The sequence below is a fragment of the Danio rerio genome, chromosome 11 (genome assembly GCF_049306965.1).
Source record: "Danio rerio strain Tuebingen ecotype United States chromosome 11, GRCz12tu, whole genome shotgun sequence".
Lineage (NCBI taxonomy): Eukaryota > Metazoa > Chordata > Actinopteri > Cypriniformes > Danionidae > Danio > Danio rerio.
Genome location: NC_133186.1, coordinates 44,260,362 through 44,285,609, shown reverse-complemented (window position 1 = coordinate 44,285,609; position 25,248 = coordinate 44,260,362). Strand labels below are relative to the sequence as shown.

At 36.9% G+C, this 25,248-nt stretch overlaps 2 protein-coding genes across 2 annotated transcripts in view; one reads left to right on the top strand and one right to left on the bottom strand.

Annotated features, from left to right (window-relative positions):
- Nucleotides 1–25,248, top strand: part of flnba (filamin B a) — a 750,037-nt gene that overhangs the window by 337,404 nt on the left and 387,385 nt on the right. The gene's annotated exons all lie outside the window — the stretch shown is intronic.
- aldh4a1 (aldehyde dehydrogenase 4 family, member A1) lies at nt 360–24,202 on the bottom strand. The gene is given in 15 exon segments (NM_201158.1): nt 360–654; nt 2,255–2,373; nt 2,552–2,673; nt 4,367–4,519; nt 4,613–4,660; nt 4,943–5,139; nt 8,041–8,114; nt 10,129–10,316; nt 12,253–12,327; nt 14,288–14,437; nt 18,139–18,294; nt 18,915–18,962; nt 20,304–20,396; nt 22,004–22,097; nt 24,055–24,202. Coding segments are annotated over 15 exon segments (1,671 nt in total). The 5' UTR covers nt 24,096–24,202; the 3' UTR covers nt 360–541.

Genomic DNA, 25,248 nt, shown 5'->3' with positions numbered 1-25,248 from the left:
GCTCATTTATTATGCACACACACACAGATAAAAACGAAACTATACAAACCCATTTTGATATTTAAATTAATATATAACTTGTATCTAAAATAAGCTTTTTATCAAATGTATGGATGCCTGTGTGTATTTATGCATTATAAATTTACACAGTGCACTTCTTTAAATTCTATAAAAACAAACTTTTATTTTGGAGTTATTATTATTATTATTATTATAATTATTTCATCTTTTGTCCAGCCCTAGTAAAAATGTAACAACTGCGCTTCCTTCCATTCACTCGATAATTATAAAAAGATAGATTTACTCTCTGGATACTAGAGTAAACAGTTGAAACGAGAAAGTGAAAAGAGTTCAGTGCATTCTTTGCTGAATTAATAGCTTGTATTAATAATCCAGTGATGTTTGCAGAGAAATCTTCGGGGATACATTCAGTCTGGTCTGCTTTTTACTGTTGCTCTTCATCATTACCACACTTTGTCTGCGGTTTTGGGACGGTAAGAAGAGTCTTTTAGGAAGGATTTTAGAGAAATGAAGCGGTCTTTTAGCTCATGTAAGGATATTTCCATTCTGTGAGTGGGACGTGTGTCTGCTTGACCACCTGAGGGGACGTCCAGCGCAGGACGTAATGGGGGCCGCCGGGTTTGTCGTTGGTGCCTGAATAGAAAGATGAAATTAATTCTGCAGGCATGGCATAACATTTTTGTAAACACAACACAATAAAATAAAGATAAAGAAGAGATTTGATTTATTTCATGCATGTATATAAATATTGCCTATTTAATTTACAATTTATATATTAAAGTGTATTATTTTAAATGTGTAATTAGTAAGGGTGTCATGATCCTCCAAATCCTCGATTCGATTACATTTTCGATTCTAAAGTCACGGTTTGATTCGATTTTCGATTATGAATAATTAAGTGATTAATAACAAATTAATTATTTGTAGCCTACCGTTTAAACTACCTGACCTGCATGTTCTTTGTTTACCCATAAACAAATCATACAGTAAATGAATAAAGGCAAGATACACACATAATTACCACCTGTCAATCACTTTTTCTGCATGACTCGTGAATAGGCATTGATCTGTGTCATCATAATGGCGTCGGTAAAAAAGGCGCACAACCAACAGGAACCAGCCAACAGTATCTGAGGTGTTCGCTAAAATGACTACGTAAGTGTGAAAGTGAAAGATTGAAGCAGTCTACTGACACGCTGACCGCCTGGACCCGCTGTCTCTGGCGCGCATCTGTGTGTGTGTAGTCACGTGATGTGCGTTTATAGCGGTAGTGAGGAAGGAGGGCTGCTCAGAAATGCAAAGCGTCAGTGTGGATGTTGATCGTTGTCGTTGTAAAATGCCATTTAAAAACTAAGACCCATTAGTGTAAACAGGGCCTGAGTGTGTATTTTTCGCGACCGGATTTGCAACGGGGGCGGAGTGGAGGATCGCGATGCACCCATCATTTATCAGCCCAACCCTAATACGTACATAGCAGAGCTTGCAAACTGTGTTTGTTTTTGTCGACAACACGAACGTTGTCAACATAACTCACTGGAAATGCAAAATACCTCCACACCGGCGACTTCATTGAAAGAGGAGAGGGTTTAAGTTCTGTCGACGGGTCTCCTGCGTCTGCAGTTCAACAAGCACTTAAACAAGCGTGTTTTTTTCCCGCTTGGCAAGCCAAGCTGACGTGACATGGGGGCGTGGCAGCATCGACGATTCTATTCGAAATTGAGCATAAATTTCGATTTAAGATCAAAATCGAAACCCTTAATATTTAGGGTATTTTATTTTAACTCGCATTTAATTTGCATCAGAATTATTAGTCTCTTTTTTTAAATATTTCCCAAATGATGTTTAACAGAGCAACGAAATTTTCACAGTATGTCTAATAATAATTTTTCTTCTGGAGAAAGTCTTATTTGTTTTATTTTTGCAAGGATAAAAGCAGTTTTTAATTTTTTATTAACAATTTTAAGGTCAATATTATTATTATATTAACATTCAATAATATTAACATTGTGTAAACATGGTCAGTTAATCTGTAAAATTGATTGAATATAAAATAACTGTTATTTTTTTATTAGTCAAAGTTTTTTTTGTGTAAAACATTTTAATGATCTAGTCTTATGTAAACGTGTATTACGTAAAGTCTTTTTAAAGAGTGTGTATGTAGATGCTGTTCTTGTGGACTTGACATTCTGCGTCTGTAATAACTGACTCAGGATCAGTTTGTGTCTGCTTGTACCTGACGCTCTGGCGCCACCAAAAGGCTGCTGGGCCACGATTGATCCTGTCGATTTATCATTGATATAATAATTTCCTGCAGCATTTCTTAAAGCTTTTCCGGCCTCCTCTATAACAGATCTGAAACACACGAGCAGATTATAAATGAATGATCACAAACGTCAAAGTCTAGTGCAGAAATATGAGTGTCTGGAGATCCTCCGAAACATTTCTGAATGAAAAAATGTGGATTGTGCTGATCTGGGTTGCTGAATTTTCATCTTCATTATCATAAATGCAGAGACAGTGCTGTGCTCACTTGTCTTGGGAGAAGATGGCTCCTGTTAGGGCGTATGGAGAAGTGTTGTCTATTAAGTGCAGGACTTTCTTGTAGTCGTTTTCAGGGTAAACGTAGACTGTCAGGACGGGTCCGAAGATCTCCTGAATTAACAAAATATATACAGTTCAAGTTAAAATTATTCGCCCTCCTGTGACTTTATTTTCAAGTATTTCCCAAATGATGTTTAACAGAGCACGAATATTTCACAGTATTTCCTATAATATTTTTTCTTCTGGAGAAAGTCTTATTTGTTTTATTTCGGCTAGAATAAAAGCAGTTTTTAATTTTTTTAAAGCCATTTTAAGGTCAATATTATTAGCCCCCTTGTGCACTATTAGTTTTGGATTGTCTCCAGAATAAACCACTTTTATACAATGACTTGCCTAATTAACTTAACTTGCTTAATTAAGCTAATTAAGCCTTTAAATGTTACTTTAAGCTGAATACTACTGTTAAAAAAATCTTCCCGCCATAAAATAAATTCCATAAGAATTAAAATTCAACAGGAGGCAATTTATTCCTAATTTTGACTTGCATTTTTAATGCCAGAAATTTATTTTTACAATAATATACAAATAAATAAAGGTATTTTTTAAATGTAAAAATCCTGTGATTTTTCACTCACATTTCAGTTTATATCTCCAAACAAACACTAAAAAGTCAAAAAGCAAAATAATTAATCAGTTGATGTTTTTTAAGTATTTTTTTAAGTACAGCAGCTTTTCTTAGACATTCAAATGCATACAAATGCTTGAAAGGAAAGACAGAAATAAAAGGAAATTATAAACCAAATTTAGATTTATAATTAGATAAACTAATTCAGAAACACACAGTCTCTGACTGTGAAAATTCCAAAGGGAGGACCAAATGTGCCAGAACACCTCAGATCTTTGATGTAAATCGTAGGTTAATTTTTTCAGTGGTAAAAGTGTGGTCGCCTGACTCATATTAACTACATATTGACAGAAGATATCTGAGCAGTTGACCATTATAATAGCATACTTCTTTGCCAAGCATAAACAAAAATTCAATACACATTCTTTATCATGATCAAGAGACAGTTCCAATGTACAATTCAGAGGATACTGCATACTTTTAGGTACAATAATTTATTTTCAATTATTTTCTTTAAATGTGTGTTGGAGACCATTTTTAAAAATAATAATATTCACAATAATAATATTAATAATAATTAATTTATTAATTAATAATAATAATTTTGTTATTTTATTTTATGGCAGAAAGTGGCAGAAACCAAAAAACTAACTAAAATGTTTAGATGTAAACAATATTTGGGGGCAAATAGCTTGCATATGCTTCATTTTCTTCTTTAAAAAAAAGTATGTATATTTCTGATTAAAAATCCTTTTGAAATAATTATTTCTGTAGATTTATTTTACATTCAAACAACTCAAAATATTCCCTTAAATCCAAAAACATTTGTAAAAGAACTGCTAGAAGTGGATCCTGGTGAATGTTTTCAGTATCCAGATGAGTGACTCAGTGACCAGATCAGCTGAGCAGTGTTAAATGAGGTTAAACGCAAGAGATCAGTTTAACTAAACAAACCAAAGTCCAGCCATTCATTGCCCTGAGCCTCTGTCTGTGTCTGTGTGTGTGTGAGAGAGAGAGAGAAATGAAGCATGAGTGTGTGTAAAGGTTATTATAGTTGTGAATTAATCATTTTTTATTTTATTTTAGTTTAATAAATGTCTTGTGTGTGTTGTTCTGTTGTTTTTCCTTCAGTAAGTGGTTCACTGAACAATTCCTCCCAGAATGCATCCGTTTTCTCACCTCATTCATGATCTTCTCCTGTGGGTCGGTGGTCTCGATTATTGTGGGCTCCACGAAATAGCCCTTCTTATCGTCGCAGTTTCCTCCAGCGATGATCTTCAGATGTGGAGAAGATCTGGCGTGTTCAAGCCAGCCTTTAATCCTGGAGAAAGACTTGAGGGAAAATGACATTAGTTAAAGTTCTTTAGAAGAAGAATATATGGTAATTCGTTTACTCTCTCTGTTACTGGATCAGCAGGTTTGTACCTTGTCATCAATCACCGCTGAGAAGAAAGTGCTGAAATCTTCCACTGGCTGAAAAAAATGAAAAGTCAGTCATTTAGTCTTCAGTGTTTGGACTCTCAGTAGTGATTATCAAACCACACTGAACTGAGCTAAAGTGAACTGAACTTAAACACTGAACTACACTGTTTCAATTTACTATGATCTTTTCTGTACAGCTGCTTTGACACAATCTACATTGTTAAAGCGCTGTACAAATAAAGCTGAATTGAATTGAACTGTCTTGGTGTGAAAGGGCCTTTACACTAATCTTTATGTTGACTCTATTTCCAGTAGATCTTCTCCTTTACTTACGTCTCCAACTTTGATCTGTTTGTGGACGTCCAGGAGGCCCTGTCTGATCTGAGGCCAGAGAGAGTCTGGGACGTACATACGAGAGCAGGCAGAACATTTCTGTCCTCCGTACTCAAACGCAGAGCGGATGGTGCCGGTCACCACACTGCGGACGTCTGCAGACTTGTGCACAAAGTGGAAGTTCTTCCCACCACACTCTGAAACACACACACACACACACACACACACACACACACACACACACACACACAGGAAACAGCCAATCAAAGATTAGTTTCTGAAAAATCAGGTTTTTAAAGGGCACCTAGGTTACCCCTTTTTTCAGATTTAATATAAGTCTTTTGTGTCTCTAGAATGTGTCTGTAAAGTTTCAGCTCAAAACACCCATCAGATTTTTTATTATCCCTTTCACAAGATCCTGTTTTATACATATTTCCACCAGAGGGTGGTTTTGTCATACTGGGCCTTTAAAGGGCCATGAAACCCCCTCGTTTCAGCAGGGTGTTTTCACACCTCTACTTTGGAAAAAGTCAGAAAAGTGGGCGTGTCCAGCTCTGTTTAGGGGGGAGTGTCGGAGGAAGAAAAGAGGCTTGGTGTGGGAGTGTCTATTTGGGCGCGCTGAATTTCAGAGTCAAAACACACAACCACACCGGACAATGTGACTGTGTTTACATGGACAACTGTTGTCGAATTATTTGCCAAATTATTAAATGGTGGACTTTAATTGCAGTTTGGCTCTTTCATTCAGGGAATTCATTCATGTCCCTCCCGACAAACGAGATATTTGATTCGAGGAGCTGCTGTAAGTGTGTATTTTTCATGCAATGTTTGATACCGCACGGCGAATGAGAGAAAAAAAAACCCTCCGCATTTCCCGGAAACTTAGATGCAGACGGCAGGTAGTGTCAGAAAGCCGCGTGTGTTATTCCGGTCACAAAATCCAACACGAGGTTATAGTTTGGTTGTAACTGTTAGTGCTAACTTGTTTACACTGGTGCAATAGTTTGTTTGATACGAATAAAATACGAACTGAATAAACAAAGAGCACTGGTCGCTCACTTACCAAATCTGTAGAGACAGGACAATCACCAGCAAGAGCCGCGTCTTTATTAAGAGGAGACTACAAGCGAATCCGGATCTCAGCGTTTGGAGATGAGAACAGCTCTCAGGTAAACAATAATCCTCCTTAGACACGTAAGTTATTGTTGTCGCGCGTCGCGTACACTGTTAATCCACACGTGACTCTGAGCTCTCACAGAGAGAAAATGAAAACAAAACTTAACGGCAGCAAACTATAAAAGCAACACTTCACGCTTGTTTTGCCAACACAACGTGGTGTAAGTGTCGTCTAAACACTGTGACAGTAATGAATATTAATGAAGTTGCACAATAGAGCGCGCTGATTGGTTTGAACCAAGCTTTACTCGTGCATTAATGCAACACACTGTAAGACGTAATAAGACTCACTCTGGCACAGACGTCCAGTCTGCACGCTGGAATACACGCTATTATCTCATGACCGTGACGCAGCTTCAAAAATTCGTTTCAAACCGGAAGTACAAATTTGCTTGAAATAACGCAAAAACAACCAATTTACACTTTTTAGTGAAATATAGGTGTCCTAATAGTGTTTTTAGCAGTGTGGGACACATATACGACTGTCAACAGCTCAAAACATGTGTTTTGGTGTTTCGTGATCCTTTAAGGCGAGTCCTCCTCGCCTACTGTTTCTACGTGCCTTCCCGCGTGCTTTAATCTCCCTCCTCAGCTGCGTCAGACAACAGACAGACTTAAAGAAGGTCTCATGTATCGTTTGTGAGAAATACTACAGTAAGAGCTTTACTAATCAGTATTTGTTGTGAAGTTGCATTGATGAGTCACACGCAATTTCGTTACAAAGTTTGCGACAACCCCCCCCCCGGTCTTCAGTTCACGACAACCCCCCACCCCCTCTCTCCGCTCTTCAGTTCACGACAACCCCTTTTACATTCCACCCCCCCTTTCCGCTCTTCAGTTCGCAACAAACCCACCTCCCCTCCCCCCGTTCTTCAGTTCCGAACACCCTTCGAACACTTTTCTTTTTAATATTAGCAACTTAACAGACAGCAGAAATGTTGAGGCGTCGTGCTGCATATGAGCGTCATCTTCACTGTGTGGATATTTATAACAAAACGGAGCCGATAACAACTGCCTCCTTTCAATTTCAGTGAAAATACGAAACGCGCCCTCTCTTTTGCTGAATATCAGTTTTAATAATCGATAATTATAAAAGTATAACACAATAAGTTTATACATTGTAGGAAATAAAGGCAAGCGATCAGTCAATGTACCTGGATTAATCATTAACTTATCTTTGCGCTTAACCAAAACATGTTACCCGTGAACAAGTAACTTAATAGATTCCAATGACCAAAGTCAGGGAATATGTCGTTAGATAAAGACAACAACATGAATGAAATATCACGTTTAGCAAATATAGTGAGATTAGATCCAGCGGGAGATGCTTGATGAGCAGTCCGACAAGCAGAGCTCTCATCTGGGTAGAAATGCTGGAGCGCTTGCCCGAGAGTGTGTGTGTGATCACGTGATGTGCGTTTTCAGCGTTTTGGTGTGGACGGAGAGCTGTTCAGAAATGCTGGGTAAAACGCAAGTGTGGACGCGGATCGTTTTCATTCTACAACGCCGTTTTAAAACTAAAACGCACTAGTGTAAACGGGGCCATAGTCTATGCACGGGGCTGCTGTAAGGTGACAGTGCTAACCACTGAGCCACCGTGCCGCCCACCAGAGTGAATTCATTCATTCGTTTTCTTTTAAGCTTAGTTTCTTTATTAATCTGGGGTCGCCACAGAGGAATGAATCGCCAACTTATACAGCACATGTTTTACACAGCAGATGCCCACGCCAACACGGGGAGAACATGCAAACTCCACACAGAAATGCCAACTGACCCAGCCAAGGCTCAAACCAGTGACCTTCTTGCTGTGAGGCGATCACTGCGCCGCCCATAGAGTGAATTTTTTGATAATTAAAAAAAATTACCCAATTGTATTTTACTGAATATAATTGATTTGAATTCTTAATGCAAAGGGAACAAACCTCCAGCAACGCGAGGGAAATTCCTGTAGATGTCCAGATTCTGGGCGACCTGCTTCCACAACCGCTTAAACGTTCTGGAAAAAAATGTGGGAAAATAGGATTTTTACATTTTCAGTGTTTGAGTTTTCAACACACAGCACAGTTTTTATTGTAAATATAATTGTCACACACTCAAAAACATATTTTGCTGTCTGTTTAAACTATGTATCTAAAAAAACCTGAAACAACACAATTCCAGAAATTTCTTTGGGGCAACCGAATTGTTTAATGTTGAATCCACTAAAATCTGATAAGTTAGCTCAATCAATTTGTTTTGAGACAACCTGAATTAATTGTAATGCATTAAATCAAGTTTACCAGCATTAAATAAATAAATTAATTAATACATTTAGTGATCAAAGATACTTTAAATCATTTAAAAACAAGACTTTTTTGAGTGTTTGCACAAACTTAAAGCTGACTCTGATTTTAGATTTGCACCATGCAAAACATCCAAGCGGTTTCAACTGTCACGAACTCTGACAAACTTTAACCCGGACAGAAGATAAGAGCAATGCAATCACATGATGAAGTGCATTTGGGTTAAAATCCACATGAAGCTGCGACTGTTTTTTTTCTGTATTGTTATGCAGTTTCTCGAGAATTGGAATATTAAATGAGGAAACAGTGGGTGTGGCTTGTTTTTTTCTGCTGCGAGCTGATTTGTATGCAGTAAAGTAGGCATTTCATTTAGAAAGATCAGTAAAAGGGTTTTGGGAGAGTTAAGCTGCGGTCACACTGGGCTTCTCCTCCCATTGACATCCATTCATACGTACGCGAATGCGTCAGACTGGAAATGCAGGGTCATGCATCAAGTTTTGCAGGTTGCTGCGGTGCAAAGTCCAAGCATTTTAGAAGTCTGACCTGCGAAATCGCATCACTTGACTGCGTAAGACCAATCGAAGATCAAAACATGACCTCCCTGGACAGAAATTTAAAACATGGAGCAATCGCTCGCTTATTAAAATGTCTAATAATCTTATTTAATCCCGCCCCTTTTCGCAGCGCCGCACGACAGAATATCGCATGCTTAAACTCTAATGTGACCGCTGCTTTACTACAACCTAACAGACTCCTCCTCCTGCTCACCATTTTTGTTTGTTATCAAAACTGACAGCTGGAGGGGCGTGGTTAAGTGTTAGCCACACCCAACACCTCAGACAGACATAATCAGAAAATTTAACTGAAACTAACTTTTCTTCCCTTAATGACACGCACAGAGGAGTTGCTCACCACAAAACTAGCAATGACTCAGTGGGTAGCACTGTCACCTCACAGCAATAAAGTCACTGGTTCAAGTCCCAGCTGGGTCAGCTATAGATATATATATAAAAATTATAAATATATTATTTTAATAATAGCTTTTTATAAATAATTTACTAGTAAATATTATTATTACTATTATTTTTTTAAGATTTATTTTTGTCCGTTTTGCCTTTATTAGATAGGTCAGTATTTGAACAGGAAGCGAAGTTGGAGAGACATGTCGGACATGTTGGACATGTCTTCGGGGGGTAGTCGAACACGGGATGCCCTGACGTGCTACTGCACCATATGTCAACGCATTAACCACTAGGCTATTGCGCCGACATTATTACTATTATATAATGACTCTGTTCTAAATAATTAAAATAAAAAATACATTCTGAATGTAACTGGAAAACATGTAAAGACACAGCTAAAGTGATATGCTAAGATCAATTAAGAAATCTTTTGTATAAATATATTAATTTTAGGACATCACGGTGGCTCAGTGGTTAGCAGTCGCCTCATAGCAAGAAGGTCGCTGGTTCGAGTCTCGGCTGGGTCAGTTGGCATTTCTATGTGGAGTTTGTATGTTCTCCTCGTGTTGGCGTGGGTTGCCCCCGGGTGCTCAAGTTTCCCCCACAGTCCAAACAAATGCGCTATGGGGGAATTTAATAAACGAAGCTGGCTGTAGTGTTAGTCTAAGCCGAATGAAAATAATTGACTGAATGAAAACTAGCAATGTGAGCTACGAAATCATATGGCTAGTTTTGACTTCATGTGTGATGTAAGAGAGATACATACGGGACGCTGCCGGTGAAGTTGATGCCGGCGAGGTGCTCAGAGGACGTAACTGTGTCTCCAAACACTGGCCCATCTGCCGGGACAAACTGAATGATGTTCGGTGGCAATCCAGACTCTCTCAGGATCTTATAGACAGCATAACTGGCAGACATGGCGGTATCACTGGGTTTCCACAGCACAACGTTACCCTGAAAACACACAGATACGGTTGAAGTCAAAGTGAGTCGCCCTACTGTGATATTTTTTTTCTTTTTTAAATATTTCCCAAATGATGTTGAACAGATTCAGGAAATTTTTTGAGTATTTTCTATAATATTTTTTCTTCTATAGAAAGTCTTATTTGTTTTATTTCGGCAAGAATAAAAGCGGTTTTTAATTTTTTTATAGCCATTTTAAGGTCAATATTTTTAGTCTTGTCACGCAATATTCGTTTTGGATTGTCTACAGAACAAACCACTGTTATAAAATCACTTGCCTAATTACCCTAACCTGCCTAATTAAGCCTTTATATTGAGCTGAATACTGGTCTCTTGAAAAATATCTAGTCAAGTATTATTTACTGTCATCATGGCAAAGATAAAAGAAATCAGTTATCAGAAATGAGTTATTATAACTATTATGTTTAGAAAAATCTTCTCATTAAACAAACAGAACACTACTTCGACTGTATGTAGTTAAGTCAGCATTAAAGATTTAAAGAAACACTCAAACATGTGTTTCTTTAATAAAGTGCATGGTTTAATAAAAAGCATTTTAAATGTAAAGTAAAAAAAAAAAACAGTAATTATTAAATCAACATAATTAGTTTTTTGTGATTACTCATGACTGGGCCCACAAGGAATCGGCGCTCACAAAAATTCACAGAAAATAAAATATTTTGAGCATATCATTCATGTATATTTTAGCTCTTTTAGCAGATATATTATATGAGAGACCTACTTTGTTTATCAAACAAGTGGTTCTAAATGGATTTGCATTGTGAAGCTTAAATGAAAGTTTTTATTTCATGTTTTAAGCTTTTAGTTGATATACTCTCAAAATCATTTAAACAGAAATCTGCACAGAAATGTCAAAATTCTCTGACCTTCACAGTAGATATAAACTAAACTGATTTACAAATAAACTCAATTTACTCAATTACTAAACTCAAATACGACAGAATTGAAAGAAAATATTGTCTTTTTCGAGGTGTTTAGAGTTAATAAAAAACACACACATATATATATATATATATATATATATATATATATATATATATATATATATATATATATATAATTTGTAATTTTTTTATTTGAAATAAAGTCCAGAAAAATGTAATGTGTATTTTGGAAACCTTTTTAAGAGTATCAATTAAATATTGGTATTAATTCATAGTTTTAGCAAGAGAATGTCAGATTTTTTTATTTAATTACATTTGTTTTTAAATAAAATATTTAATTTAATTGGAAAATATACAGTTAAAGTCAGAATTATTAGCCCCCCTGTTTATTTTGTCCCCCAATTTCTGTTCAACAGAGGGGAGATTTTTTCAACACATTTCTTAACATAATAGTTTTAATGACTCATCTCTAATAACTGATTTATTTTATCTTTGTCATGATGACAGTAAATAATATTTGACTAGATATTCTTCAAGACACTTCTATACAGATAGTGACATTTAAAGGCTTAACTAGGTTAATTAGGTTAACTAGGCAGGTTAGGGTAATTAGGAAAGTTATTGTATAACGATGGTTTGTTCTGTAGATTATAGAAAATAAAATGAGCTTAAAGGGGCTAAAAGTATTGACCTTAAAATCACTCCTTTTATTCTAGCTGAAATGAAACAAATAAGACTTTCTCCAGAAGATAAAATGTTATCAGACATACTGTGAAAATGTCCTTGCTCTGTTAAACATCATATGGGAAATATTTAAAAAATAAAATATAAAAAAGGGAGGCTAATATTTCTGACTTCAACTGTATATAATAAAAACATTGTTGTTGTGCATAACAAAATTACAAAAATATATAATTTAAAAAAAAAAAAAAAAAAAACAGATAAAAATGAAATCTGAAACTTAAATTGCATTCATCTGCACATTGTGTTAAGCTCTTTATGCAATACATTTAATATCCAACCATAAGAGCAGGAGTGCCGGCCAGGTTTCCACCAATCGCTGTGAAGTTAAATGGAGCAACAGCAGCAACGAATCCCTGAAAACAAGTAAAGTCGAGTTAATTTTACATAATACAATGTTATAAAATAATTTACGATTGATGAAACTGTATGAGGAGACGAGAAAAAAAATTGTTGAACATTTAGGCGGACATGACCCTAAGCATTGAATGTTTTTACCAGGTTTATATCTTCTAAATCGCACATTTTGTCATAGTTTTGGAGCACAATGGACTATAAAAGTGATTCCTGTGACGGACATTTGTATTGATTTTGTAAAATGTAGACAGAAACTAAGTATGTACTAAGTATGAAACTATGTACTGGCTAAGGCCAAAGCCTGACACATTGTAGCACTCCTAGTCAGGAGATAGAAATCCACAACAAGATCTTTTCTTTCCCACCAGAAATGTATCTTTCCTGGAGATCATTTACAGGACAGGACAATGAGGTAACAATACTATTACTGACATCTATAAAACTGTACTTTAACTGTAGGGGTGAACTGAATCAGGCCCAGCCATGGTTGGAAGAGGTGTGCCAGAGCACGGTTCAGTTGGGCTTTGGCGCAATAGGCTTGTAGTGTGAGTGCAAAGCGTGCCTGAACCTAAAACTAAAGACTTGACGTTTCTTTGAAGGGACTGTTTCATTTGGATTTATTAATCCTCCATACTGTCCAGTGAACACAAACTGTCATAGTTTATTAAAGACTCAAAACCCTCGCTGCACCTTCAGCAAACCTCCTAATACCTGCAGAACGAGGACTTTATGATCATTTATGAGCGTCAAAAGTGCTGGATCTGTTCCGACTGTGTCTCACTACATCCTAAAACGACTAAAAATAATACATAACGACTTAACTAAAGCAATGTCGACTGTTTTAGTTCACATTTATATTTAGTCATTTAGCTGACGCTTTTATCCAAAGCGACTTACAAATGAAGACAAGGAAGCAATTTACACAACTATAAGAGCAACAATGAATAAGTGCTGTAGGCAAGTTTCTGGTGTGTAAAGTCTAAGAAGCAAAACATTAGTAATTTTTTTAATTAATTTATTTTTTGTAGTACAGTTAGCGGTGGAGCCAGAGAGGCAATTGCAGATTAGGAAGGAAAGTGGAGACTAAATAGTTGAGTTTTTAGTCGTTTCTTGAAGACAGCGAGTGACTCTGCCGTTCTGATGCAGTTAGGGAGTTCATTCCACCAACTGGGCAAATTGAGCGCGAGAGTTCGGGAAAGTGATTTCTTCCCTCTTTGGGATGGAACCACGAGGCGACGTTCGTTCACAGAACGCAAGTTTCTGGAGGGCACATAAATCTGCAGAAGTGAGAGCAGATAAGAAGGAGCAAGGCCAGAAGTCGCTTAGTAAGCAAACATCAGAGCTTTGAATTTGATACGAGCAGCAACTGGCAGCCAGTGCAAATGGATGAGCAGCGGAGTGACATGTGCTCTTTTAGGTTCATTAAAGACCACTCGTGCTGCTGCATTCTGAAGCAGCTGAAGAGGTTTGATAGAGTCAGCTGGGAGCCCGGCTAGTAGAGAGTTGCAATAGTCCAGTCTGGAGAGAACAAGAGCTTGAACAAGGAGTTGAGCTGCATGTTCAGATAGGAAGGGTCGGACCTTTCTGATGTTATAGAGTGCGAATCTGCAAGATCGAGCAGTTCTAGAAATGTGGTCAGAGAAGTTTAGTTGGTCATCAATCGTTACTCCAAGGCTTTTCACCATTTTGGATGCAGTAATGGTTGCCCCGTCCATCTGGATTAAAAAGTTATGATGTAGTTAGTGTGCTTCTCTACCTGTTAAACTGAACTGCGCATTATCGATAACGCAAGCGTGCTCCGGCTTGGAAGGTAATGCATTGTGAGTGCAGGCCATAGGGGGAGAGGGGAGTGGGGACAATCGTGCTTTGGCACGGTTCAAGTCAACTGTACCTAGAGTGAGTACACCTTAAAAGAATTGTAAAACACTTGTGAGCTGTGTTCTAGACATGTAAACGCACCTCTAGGCCGCGGTACAGCATGGTGTTTGTGCTGCCGTCACTGTCCAGCGGCTGCTGGTCTTCAAGCTCAATTGCATGTTTGGCATTAAACCTGAAGAAGTCAATGAGTTCTGGAGCTGCGTCGATTTCCGCCTGAACCACAGTCTTACCCTGTAACAGAGAGCAAATACAGCAGAAATTAGTTTATGTACCGACAAATAACAGGCATTTGTGGAGTAGCTATTGTAGCTATAGAGGTTTGTTCCTGCCACTGAATAAAACTAACAAAAAAGGTTATTATGACTTTTTATCTCAACATTGCTTGACACAAACTTTTTTTTAGAAAAGAGAGAGAATTTAGATGTTATTGTCATTTCAGCTTCTATGGCTATGTCATGGCAATAAAACAGATCAGGTTTACCACATTTTATAAATGCCACTTTTCTATAATTATAAAAATATTCTAACAATTAAAAGTCATCAACAGCAATAAATAACTGTTACGAGTAGTGTAGTGTAGGCTTGTGTATGGTGTTTCTTTCTCTCTCCCTCTCTCTCTCGCTCTTCTCCCGCTCTCTCTCTTTCTGAGTATTCGCAGGTGCAGCGGATTACGTTGGGTCGGATCGTGATTGGCGCTTGGATTGGCGGCGGTTGTATATAAACCTGCAGAGAGCATGGATTTGATGGCTCCCCGCTCTCTCTCGATTCCCCGGTTATGCTCAGTGGAGACTAGTGGTCGAATGAGTGTTTGCTTCTATCTCTTTGTGGCGTTTTGTGAGATGCCGATGTGACGTTAATTGTAACCGGAGAAACCCGGTTTTCTGTCTCCCTGTCTGTCTTGGAGTATGTAGGGAGGTTTGGTGCCTTCCATTTCTTATTTTCGTTTTCTCCTGTGTTTGCTAGTAGGGAGGTAATTTTTCTGTATTTTATTTTATTGTCTGTTTTCCAGGGAAGTTTGATCTAATTTAGTTAGCTTGGTTTATTTTTGCTCCTTATTTCTGTAAATAAATCATATTTTCTTGTTAATTCTCAGTGGTTGTGTTTTTGGTTTATTTTGGGGAGAGAGAGCACCGGGGCACCAGGGATTATGTTTTTAATTGCTGTTATTTTGTTACGTTTTGGTTAAACCTCTTTTTGATCAAGGATTTTCAATTTAATTCATAACAATAACACACAAGGTACAATACATAAATAATAATAATGATAATATAAGATAAAAATCGAAAAACAGTTCAAGGGTTACTTTTGATAGAAATTGATAAAAAACATAAAAAAATGTTTCATTTAAAGTCTCCAAATAAAAATTATATTCTGATAACATTAAAAATAGCGCATTCCACAAGTATACGTTTAACAATTTGCTAAATGTTAACAGTATGTTCATGTGTGAGTCTACTTTTTTTCAGAACTTCTGAGATGTAAACCCAAAATTGTAAATTAAGTCCAAATTGGGAGATATAAACTCACAATTCTGATAAATAAAGTCAGAATTCTGAGAAAAAAAAAACTTGCAAGCCACGTCAGAATCCACTTAAGCTAATATGAGGACAGAAAAATCCACTTTGCGTCGTGGCGCATGGTCTAACAGGGTTGAGAATAATCTCTTAATGAGTTATAGGTGTGTTTTGAGAATAAACCAATCAGAGTCTCATCTCCCATTCCCTTTAAGAGCCAGTTACGTCGCGCCAAAGCACATTTGACATTTACACGACGGACTTTGTAAGTGGAAAAACTGAACGCTTCACAAGAGAGAAAACAGCTAAACAGAGCATCTGCAGCGTGAGAATGAGAGATGAGCCTCCTCATTTTTTACTTTCACTCTCGTGGATAGGTAAACGTGTTGTACGCACAGACATCAATTAGCCTATACATAATTAATTTTGTTTGTTAAGCGCTAAGGTTTATTAAAAAATTTCCAGCAAACGAATAAATGAACAATAATAACAAAGTGTGCTCAAAAAAGTTTTTTGCTGTGCCCCATATGGTCTAAAACCTGACAGGTGGGCAAAACTAAGCTTGTTTTTAGTAAAACAAATATAAATATGGATATAATAAATAATACTGCAAATAATAATAACATTATACAAAAGCAAATTGTCATGAATTAACTGAAAAAGCCCCCCGAGAAGAAGAAGGCATGAAGGCAGTAGTTTTTTTATTTATATAGGCTAAAAAATAATATGTTTTGTAATATTTTAACCCTTTATATTTATATTCTATATATATCCTTATTATATCCTATATATGTAATATTTGAATTCTTTTTCATATGTAAAGATATTTGCGTATTGCTGTACATCCTGTCTGTATTAAGCAATGTGCAAGCGCACAACTAACGCGCTCTGTGCTTGGCCTTAGACAGGCTTTGTTCTGGTCTATAGAACAGATTTTTATAGTTTCTCAAAATAGCAACGCGCCAGCAACACACCTCAACACGCCTCCCTTTTCAGATCAGAACGCCTATAGGCGCACATATGAGCGCAAATGCATTTGCAATTTAAACAGCGTGCTGCAACACGTCAAAACGACTCTTGCGCCAAGCTGAAACTATCAAACAACAATTGCGTCGCGCCTTACGCCACATTGCACCGGGTATATGATAGGGCCCATTATCTCTTAAATATACAACTAAGCATATTTTCACGCAATTTCAAGAAAGTTTGTTTGGTCGTATCCGATATCAATATTGTGTTTACTGAGTTTGGTCTTTTAAAAACACAGTTTAATGCATTGTGCCACATTAGCATTATTCTTAGCATTATGATATTTTACTACAGGAAGAAAATGTTACGACTTCCAAATACTTCAATATAGTCTATATTAGTAAATGCCAGGCTATTTGAAATGCAGGCATAACACTGTATGACAACGTTGCAGATGACTGTTCTAGAGCCTACAGCTAGTCAATCTGTCAGATTCTGGAGCGCATTACAACTCTAAATCAAATAATAAATAAGAAATCAATTATTCTAAATAAAATAAACACATTTCGAAATAAAATTATAACTAAATATCACCCAAAGATGGAGCCCAGACAAGTGAATAGCATGTCAAATTATCTGATAATTGTAAAATATAAACCCAAAAAGCAACTAAACTATAACACATAAATACAATATATATGCCAAGTTTAGCATCTGGAATCAGCTGAGGTGATGTGACTTAAAAAGTACTAATAAATAGTTGTAATATATTAGGCAGGTAATAAGCCAGTTGTTACAAATGAGATTTTTTTTTAACTTAAAGTGTTACCGAAATATTATACGTATTATAGTGCATATGAAATGTATGTAGTATCTTTTATAGACATAAAATAAGTCATGTATGCATATATATATATATACATACACACACACACAACAGTTCTGTCTGGATCTCGAATCTTATTGGCCATGATATTTTTTAGTAATATCAGCATCTGTACAGCCTCTTTGCCCTTTGTGTATTACTCCACCCACATACAACCAATAACAAGCAGGCGCTACTGCTTGACAAATATGATGTGAGCTGCAGATACAAGTGGCCACGCTCTTAATTATGCACAATATTAAGGTTTTAAATAAATTAAATAGATGAGTTATTAAAAAAAATCACCGTCTCACAGTTGTCATGAAGATTAATATTAGCTATATACACCAAAACAATTTTTTGTACCAGGTTGTAAACATGTTTTTTTTCTGCTGTAAAGTTGTGCAATTTAACATGGCAGTCTATGCGGATTTGATAGTTTCTAAAGCCAGCCCCCCAGTGGCCAGTCGATGAACTGCAGTTTCAATTACTTCTGTATTGAGGTTGTTTTAGAGTAGCTTCCCTGAGCACTGACAGCAAAGACATAAATGGCTTTAAAGGTGTAAATGTTGCTGAAGACGCACCTGTCCGATCATTGTCTTGGCCAGTACTTCTGCTCTCTTGGGCCCACTGATGATGTCGGCAGCTTTGAAGAAGATCTGGGCTCGATCTGAGACCGGTTTAAGATCCCATTCCCTCCGAGCAGCGACTGAAGCCTCAATGGCTTTATTTAGAAGATCCTGAAGACACCAGAAGGCCAAATGATGAACACAACTAACCTCATTCCATGCTACAGTTGATGTCAGGATTATTCGCCCTCCTGAATTATTAGTGCCCCTGTATATTTTCGTATAATTTCTGTTTTTATTTCTAACTAATTTCGGATTTGGCCATGATGACAGAACATTTATTTTGCTAGATATTTTTAAGATACTAGTATTCAGCTTAAAGTGACATTTAAAGGCTTAACTAGGTTAATTGGGTTAACTAGGCCGGTTAGGGTAATTAGGCAAGTCATTGTATGACAGTGGTTTGTTCTGTAGACAATCCGAAACAAATATAGCTTTAAAAGCATAATAATATTGACCTTGAAAATGCTTTTTTTTAAATTAAAACTGTTTTCCTTCTAGCCGAAATAAAAAAAAAAAAACTTTCTCCAGAAGAAAAAAATATTATAGGAAATACTGTGAAAAATTCCTGAATCTGTTAAACATCATTTGGGAAATATTAGAAAGAAAGAAATTCAGGGGTTCAGGGGTGAACAATTTTGACTATATATTAAAATCTTCGAAATACATTGAATGAGTTAAACTAAAATGACAAATAACACACTTGCAGTTTTTCTAAAATCACACTGTACCTTGTCAGCATAGCAGAACTTTGCAACTTGGTGAGAATGGTTGAAGGGCTGTGGAAAAAAGCGTCATATTTTAATATCAAAATAACATGAGAATATGAAGCAATTTTAAGAAATGTCATGTAAATGGAGTTAGATAGAACTCGTTCACTACAGCCAATTTAGCTTACCAATTCCCCTATAGTGCATGTGTTTGGACTGTGGGGGAAACCGGAGCACCCGGAGGAAACCCACGCCAACACGGGGAGAACATGCAAACTCCACACAGAAATGCCAACTGACCCAGCCAGGACTCCAATCAGCGAATGTACCAGTGAGGGGACAGTGCTAATCACTGAGACACTGTGCCGCCCCATGTATTGATTTAATTTGAAATTATTTTATTATGTAATTATTAATTTAAAATTATTATTGTATATGATGTTAATAATACATTCATTCTTTTTTTTGTTGGCTTGGTCCATTTATTAAGCTGGCGTCACCACAGCGGAATGAACCGCCAACTTATCCAGCAAGTTTTTACGCAGCGGATGCCCTTCCAGCTGCAACCCATCTCTGGGAAACATCCACACACACACTCATACACTACGGACAATTTAGCCTACCCAATTCACCTGTACCGCATGTCTTTGGACTTGTGGGGGAACCAGCAGCACCCGGAGGAAACCCACGCGAATGCAGGGAGAACATGCAAACTCCACACAGAAACGCCAACTTGTTAATAATAAATAGATTTAAAACATACCAAGGTAACTGCAATAAATAGCTAAGCTAAAACCTTGAAATTATAATATTTTTTTCACCTAAAATTAAATAAATTTTAATTAATAAATATATTTCAATTATTTTTTTTTAATTAATTTGCATTGATATTTATTTATTTAGCAGATGCTTTTATTAAAAGTCACTTGCCAGATACAAATGTCACTAATAAATATGAATAATTACGATAAAAGAAAGAAAAAAAGAGAGTCTTTGTAAACAAGCAGTCAGAATGGCTGTGTATTTTGTGGCTGTATAATACTAAAAAAATGTGTCATGGCCTGAAGAGCAATCGTTCACTCCGGAGATGATTACCACTGTCGCCTCACAGCAAGAATGTCGCTGTTTGGAGCCCCGGCTGGGTCAGTTAGCATTTCTGTGTGGAGTCTGCATGTTCTCCCACTGTTGGTGTGGGTTTCCTCCGGGTGCTTTGGTTTCCCGGTTTGTGTGTGAATGAGTGTGTATGGGTGTTTCCCCGTGCTGGGTTGCAGCTCTAAGAGCATCCGCTGTGCGAAACATATGCTGGATAAGTTGGCGGTTCATTCTGCTGTGGCGACGCCAGATTAATAAATGGACTAAGCCGAAGAAAAATGAATGAATGAATGTTTCACAGAGTGTTGCTGAACTCACAGACAGCTGGAATCGGATGTCTTTGGTCCACACTTCTTCATTCCCGATCACACATGGAATTTCTTCTGTTTTTCCCTTCAGGTTTCGTAACGCCTGAATAAAACACACACACAGAGGCCGTCTGTCAGATAAACATGAGGTATTCTGAGGTTGTGTGCGTGTGAGTGCGTGAGAGAGAAAGAGTGTGTGTGTATGTGTGTGAGAGAGTGTATGCCTGTCTGAGAGAAAGCTTGTGTGCATGTGTGAGAGAATGTGTGTGTGTGTGTGTGTGTGTGTGTGTGTGTGTGTGTGTGTGTGTGTGTGTGTGTGTGTGTGTGTGTGTGTGTGTGTGTGTGTGAGAGAGAGTGTGTGGGTGTGTGTGAGTGAAAGAACGTGTGTGTGTGAGAGAGTGTATGAATGTCTGAAAGAAAGCGTGTGTGCATCTGTGAGAGAATGTTTGCATTTGTGTGAGTGAGAGAGAGTGTGCGTGTGTGCTTGAGAGTGTCTATGTGTGAGAGAAAGAATGTGTGTGTGAGACAGTGAGTATGTTAGTGTGTATGTGTGATTTAGAGTGAGTTAGTGTGTGGGTGTGCATATGTGTTTACACATAGGGGAGAAAGAGTGTGTGTGCAAATGCGTAGAAAGAGAGTGTGTGTGTATGTGTTTGTTTGTTTGTGAGACAGTTTTTATGTGTGTGAGAGACAGTGTGTGTCTGTGTGTGTCTATATGTGTGTGTGAGAGTGTGTGTTTGAAAGATTTAGTGAGTTAGTGTGTTTCCATATGGTTGTGCGTGTATGTGTGTGTGTGTGCATGCATGTGTATTTATGCGTGTGCGTGCTCGCGAGTTTGTGTATGTATAAATGTGTGTGCGTATGTGTGCATATGGTTGTGTGTGTGCTTGTGAGTGTTTGTATGCATGTGTGTGTATGTGTACATGTATGTGTATAAGTGTGTGTGTGTGTATATACGTGTATGAGTATGTGTGTGCGAACATGAGTGTTTGTATATGTATGTGTGTGAGTGTGTATGTGTATGCGTGTGTGTGTGTACACATGTATGTATATGAGTATGTGTGTGCGAACATGAGTGTTTGTATATGTATGTGTGCGAGTGTGTATGTGTAGGCGTGTGTGTGTGTACACATGTATGTATATGAGTATGTGTGTGCGAACATGAGTGTTTGCATATGTATGTGTGCGAGTGTGTGTGCGCATGTGTGTACACATGTATGTATACGAGTATTAGTATGTGTGTGCGAACATGAGTGTTTGTATGTGTGCGAGTGTGTGTACACGTATGTATGTGAGTATATGTGTGTGCGAACATGAGTGTTTGTATATGTATGTGTGCGAGTGTGTGTGCGCATGTGTGTGTACACATGAATGTATATGAGTATGAGTATGTGTGTGCGAACATGAGTGTTTGCATATGTATTTGTGTGAGTGTGTGTGTGTGTGTGTGTACACATGAATGTATATGAGTATGAGTATGTGTGTGCGAACATGAGTGTTTGCATATGTATTTGTGTGAGTGTGTGTGTGTGTGTGTGTACACATGAATGTATATGAGTATGAGTATGTGTGTGCGAACATGAGTGTTTGCATATGTATTTGTGTGAGTGTGTGTGTGTGTGTGTGTACACATGTATGTATATGAGTATGTGTGTGCGAACATGAGTGTTTGTATATGTATGTGTGTGTGTGTGTGTGTGTGTATTTGACCTCCTCCAGTTCTGCTCTCTCTTTACTGCCCTCTTTAAACCCCAGAACGGGCTCATTCTTCACCTCCACCGCTGCACACGAGAAAGTTTTGAACCTGCAGAGAAAACAAACTCATCTTAGTGAGTAACAGGGGTTTTACTTCAGTCTGGTTTTAGTCTTTAATCAATCAGTGACAGAATTGTTGCACGAATAACCTGCTATAAATCCCAATGAGAGACCAAAGCAGGACCTTTTGGACTTTATTCAATTCAAATTCATTTGTATAGCCCTTTTTACTATAATTATTGTTTCAAGAAGCTTTACAAAAGTTAAACATTATTACAATCAAATTAACTTAAAGTCAATGAAATAGAAGTTATTATATACAGACATCGTTAACCTGCAATTTTTTAGCATATAGGTCATGTCTATGTGTACATGTTTAATAAAGTGTATTTAAATTATTCAGTACTTAGACCACAGCTTCAACTGTATTATAAAGCCCCATTTTATAGTATTTAATTAATTTATTAATCAATTTCATATTTACTTGTATTTAAATAATTAAGTTTATGTATGTATGTTTTCATGTATACATAGTCTGCCATGCATATGCAGATTTTGTATTGCATTTATTTTGATGCACTAAAAATAACCAACTATAAAGTATTATTAAAACAAATCAAATAAAAATAAAACGCACGTTATATAATTATTTACTTGGATTTTAAATAATTACGTTTATTTATGTATGCATTTATGTATGCGTGTCCTGTCATGCGAATTCAAATTGTGTATGCTTAATGCAGTTAATTTGATTTACTAAAAATAACCAACTACAAAGTACAAAAACAGCACAAAATAATTTAAAAAAAATGTATATTATATATTAGATTATCTAAGAGTGTGCTATAATTAGCAAGTGTATGCATATAAATGTAATAAAATATTATGTACAGGTATTTGGAATAAATGCAGTACAATATAATAAATGCATTACAATAATTAATGCATCGGAATACACACACACACCACCAGTGCTGATATACAGCCATATCGCACTGCTACGAGTGTGATATTCCAGAGTTGTGTAACAGCAGTATTATTTGTCAAACAGTAGTGCCTGCTTGTTATTGGTTGTATGTGGGCGGAGACGGAGTAATACACAAAGGGTAAAGAGACTGTACAGGTGCTGATATTACTTAAAAATATCACGGCTATCAACCAATAAGATTCGAGATCCAGACAGAACTGTTGTGTGTATGTGTGTGTGTGTGTGTGTGTGTGTGTGTGTGTGTGTGTATATATATATATATATATATATATATATGCATACATGACTTATTTTATGTCTATAAAAGATACTACATAAATTTCATATGCACTATATTACGTATAATATTTCGGTAACACTTTAGGTTAAAAAAAAAATCTCATTTGTAACTACTGGCTTATTACCTATTACCTAAATGTGCTATATTACTATATTACCTAAATATAACTATTTATTAGTACTTTTTAAGTACACTTTCTGCATGATGTTATTCTAAATCCCATAATCTTATTCAATACACAAACCTAACTACTACTAAACTATTAATAAGCAGCAATTTAGTAGTTTATTGAGTTAATAGTCTCACTTAATGATGTGTTAGCAGCAAGAATTCCTTAAAATAAAGTGTGACCAATATTTTATTTATATTTTGCATATAAAAGCTTGAAATCAACAGGGTGCATGTGAAAAACTTGTATGTCCACTAAAGAGAAAGTACAGTGTTTAGTTATGAGTATTATGCGCCTGAATAGATTGAATGACAGTAATAATAATACGAAACACTTGTGCAAACAGATCTCACCTACATAACAGCAGGGAGACAAGTTTCTTGAAGCATTACATAACACACAGTCTGCCTGAATACTTGTACAGTATATGAAAACTTCCAGTATTTACTCACAGCAGATAATAATGTATGATTATGAGCACATTACTGAAGGCAGACGATGACTGAAGTCAAAAGTGCTCCAGTTAGACCAAAAGTCATGCGTGAGTCCATGTGCAAATACATACATACCCTTTCCACGACTGACTGACGGCAGACCTCACTCGCAGCATCGTTGATTTGGCCGTACAGGGAAGCACAGAGATATTATTTATATATATACAATTCAGAAATATCCTCCAGTTGAGGAACCACGGCGCTGAGGTGGAATTTTGATACTGTATTTTCTCCAAGATCACAGGAGACGTCACATGGACGGAGACTTACCACTTCCAAAGTGGGGGGATTTGTGACAGATGAGATGTTGTTTTAGACAATACGGCTTTTGTATGCCGTGTTTATCTTCAAATAGCTGATTATAATACTTAATTATAGATTTAATATTATGTTTTGTGCATAAATGCGTTTATAATTTAAAATAAGACACATTTGACATATGCCTCGCCCCTGATTTTCAGAAATGGAGCAGACTTGAGGGCGAGTTTCCCACTGACCAATCAGCTTTCGAGACGTTCCGCCTGTAGCAAATCATAGGAGTCGCTTTATGTCTAGTTTCTATTTTCATAAAAGACGAAAATATTCGTTTGCCTATTCGCTATTTTGATTTCCTGATGTAAAATTAAGCGTTTAAGTAGCACAGCACAGAATGTGCGAAGTCTTAATACTTTAACATTCTTTATATATACATATATTAAATATAAACTATTCTTAACCACGCCCCCATATACGTCTTCAAAACGCGTCAAATTTGGCGCGAGGTTTGCTGTTGATGAAAGCTAAAGCACATGTGTTGACTTTAATTAACGTCATATGGAAATAAATATATGCTGATAATGCTACAGTTCATTGATAGATGTTATGTAGCCTAAAAGCACAGCTTACCTCAAATATCTCAGTGGAAAAGCTGTATGTTTGTACTCGGATGATAAAGAGCTTTGTTTACAAGTGTGCTAGCTTGTGTCATGGTTCCCAGCTTTTCAATCAAACTCAGTCTGGACATTATGAATATCAGAAGAATATACTTTATTGGAATATTTTTCAAAAATAGCAAAGATGTTCATAAGCAGACCCATCTCTAGTCTCACCCCAGGACAATCTGATATTCCACATATTTGCTCCACCCTTTGTCCTTGTTTTCACAGCTGGTTGCTGGTTCATTAGGCCTCTCCCAGATCCTACTACTTTACGACCCCAATTTAAAGCCCCCTTGTCCTTTTGGCCCTTATAATGTACAGATCAATGGTACAGATCAAATGTATTCATGAC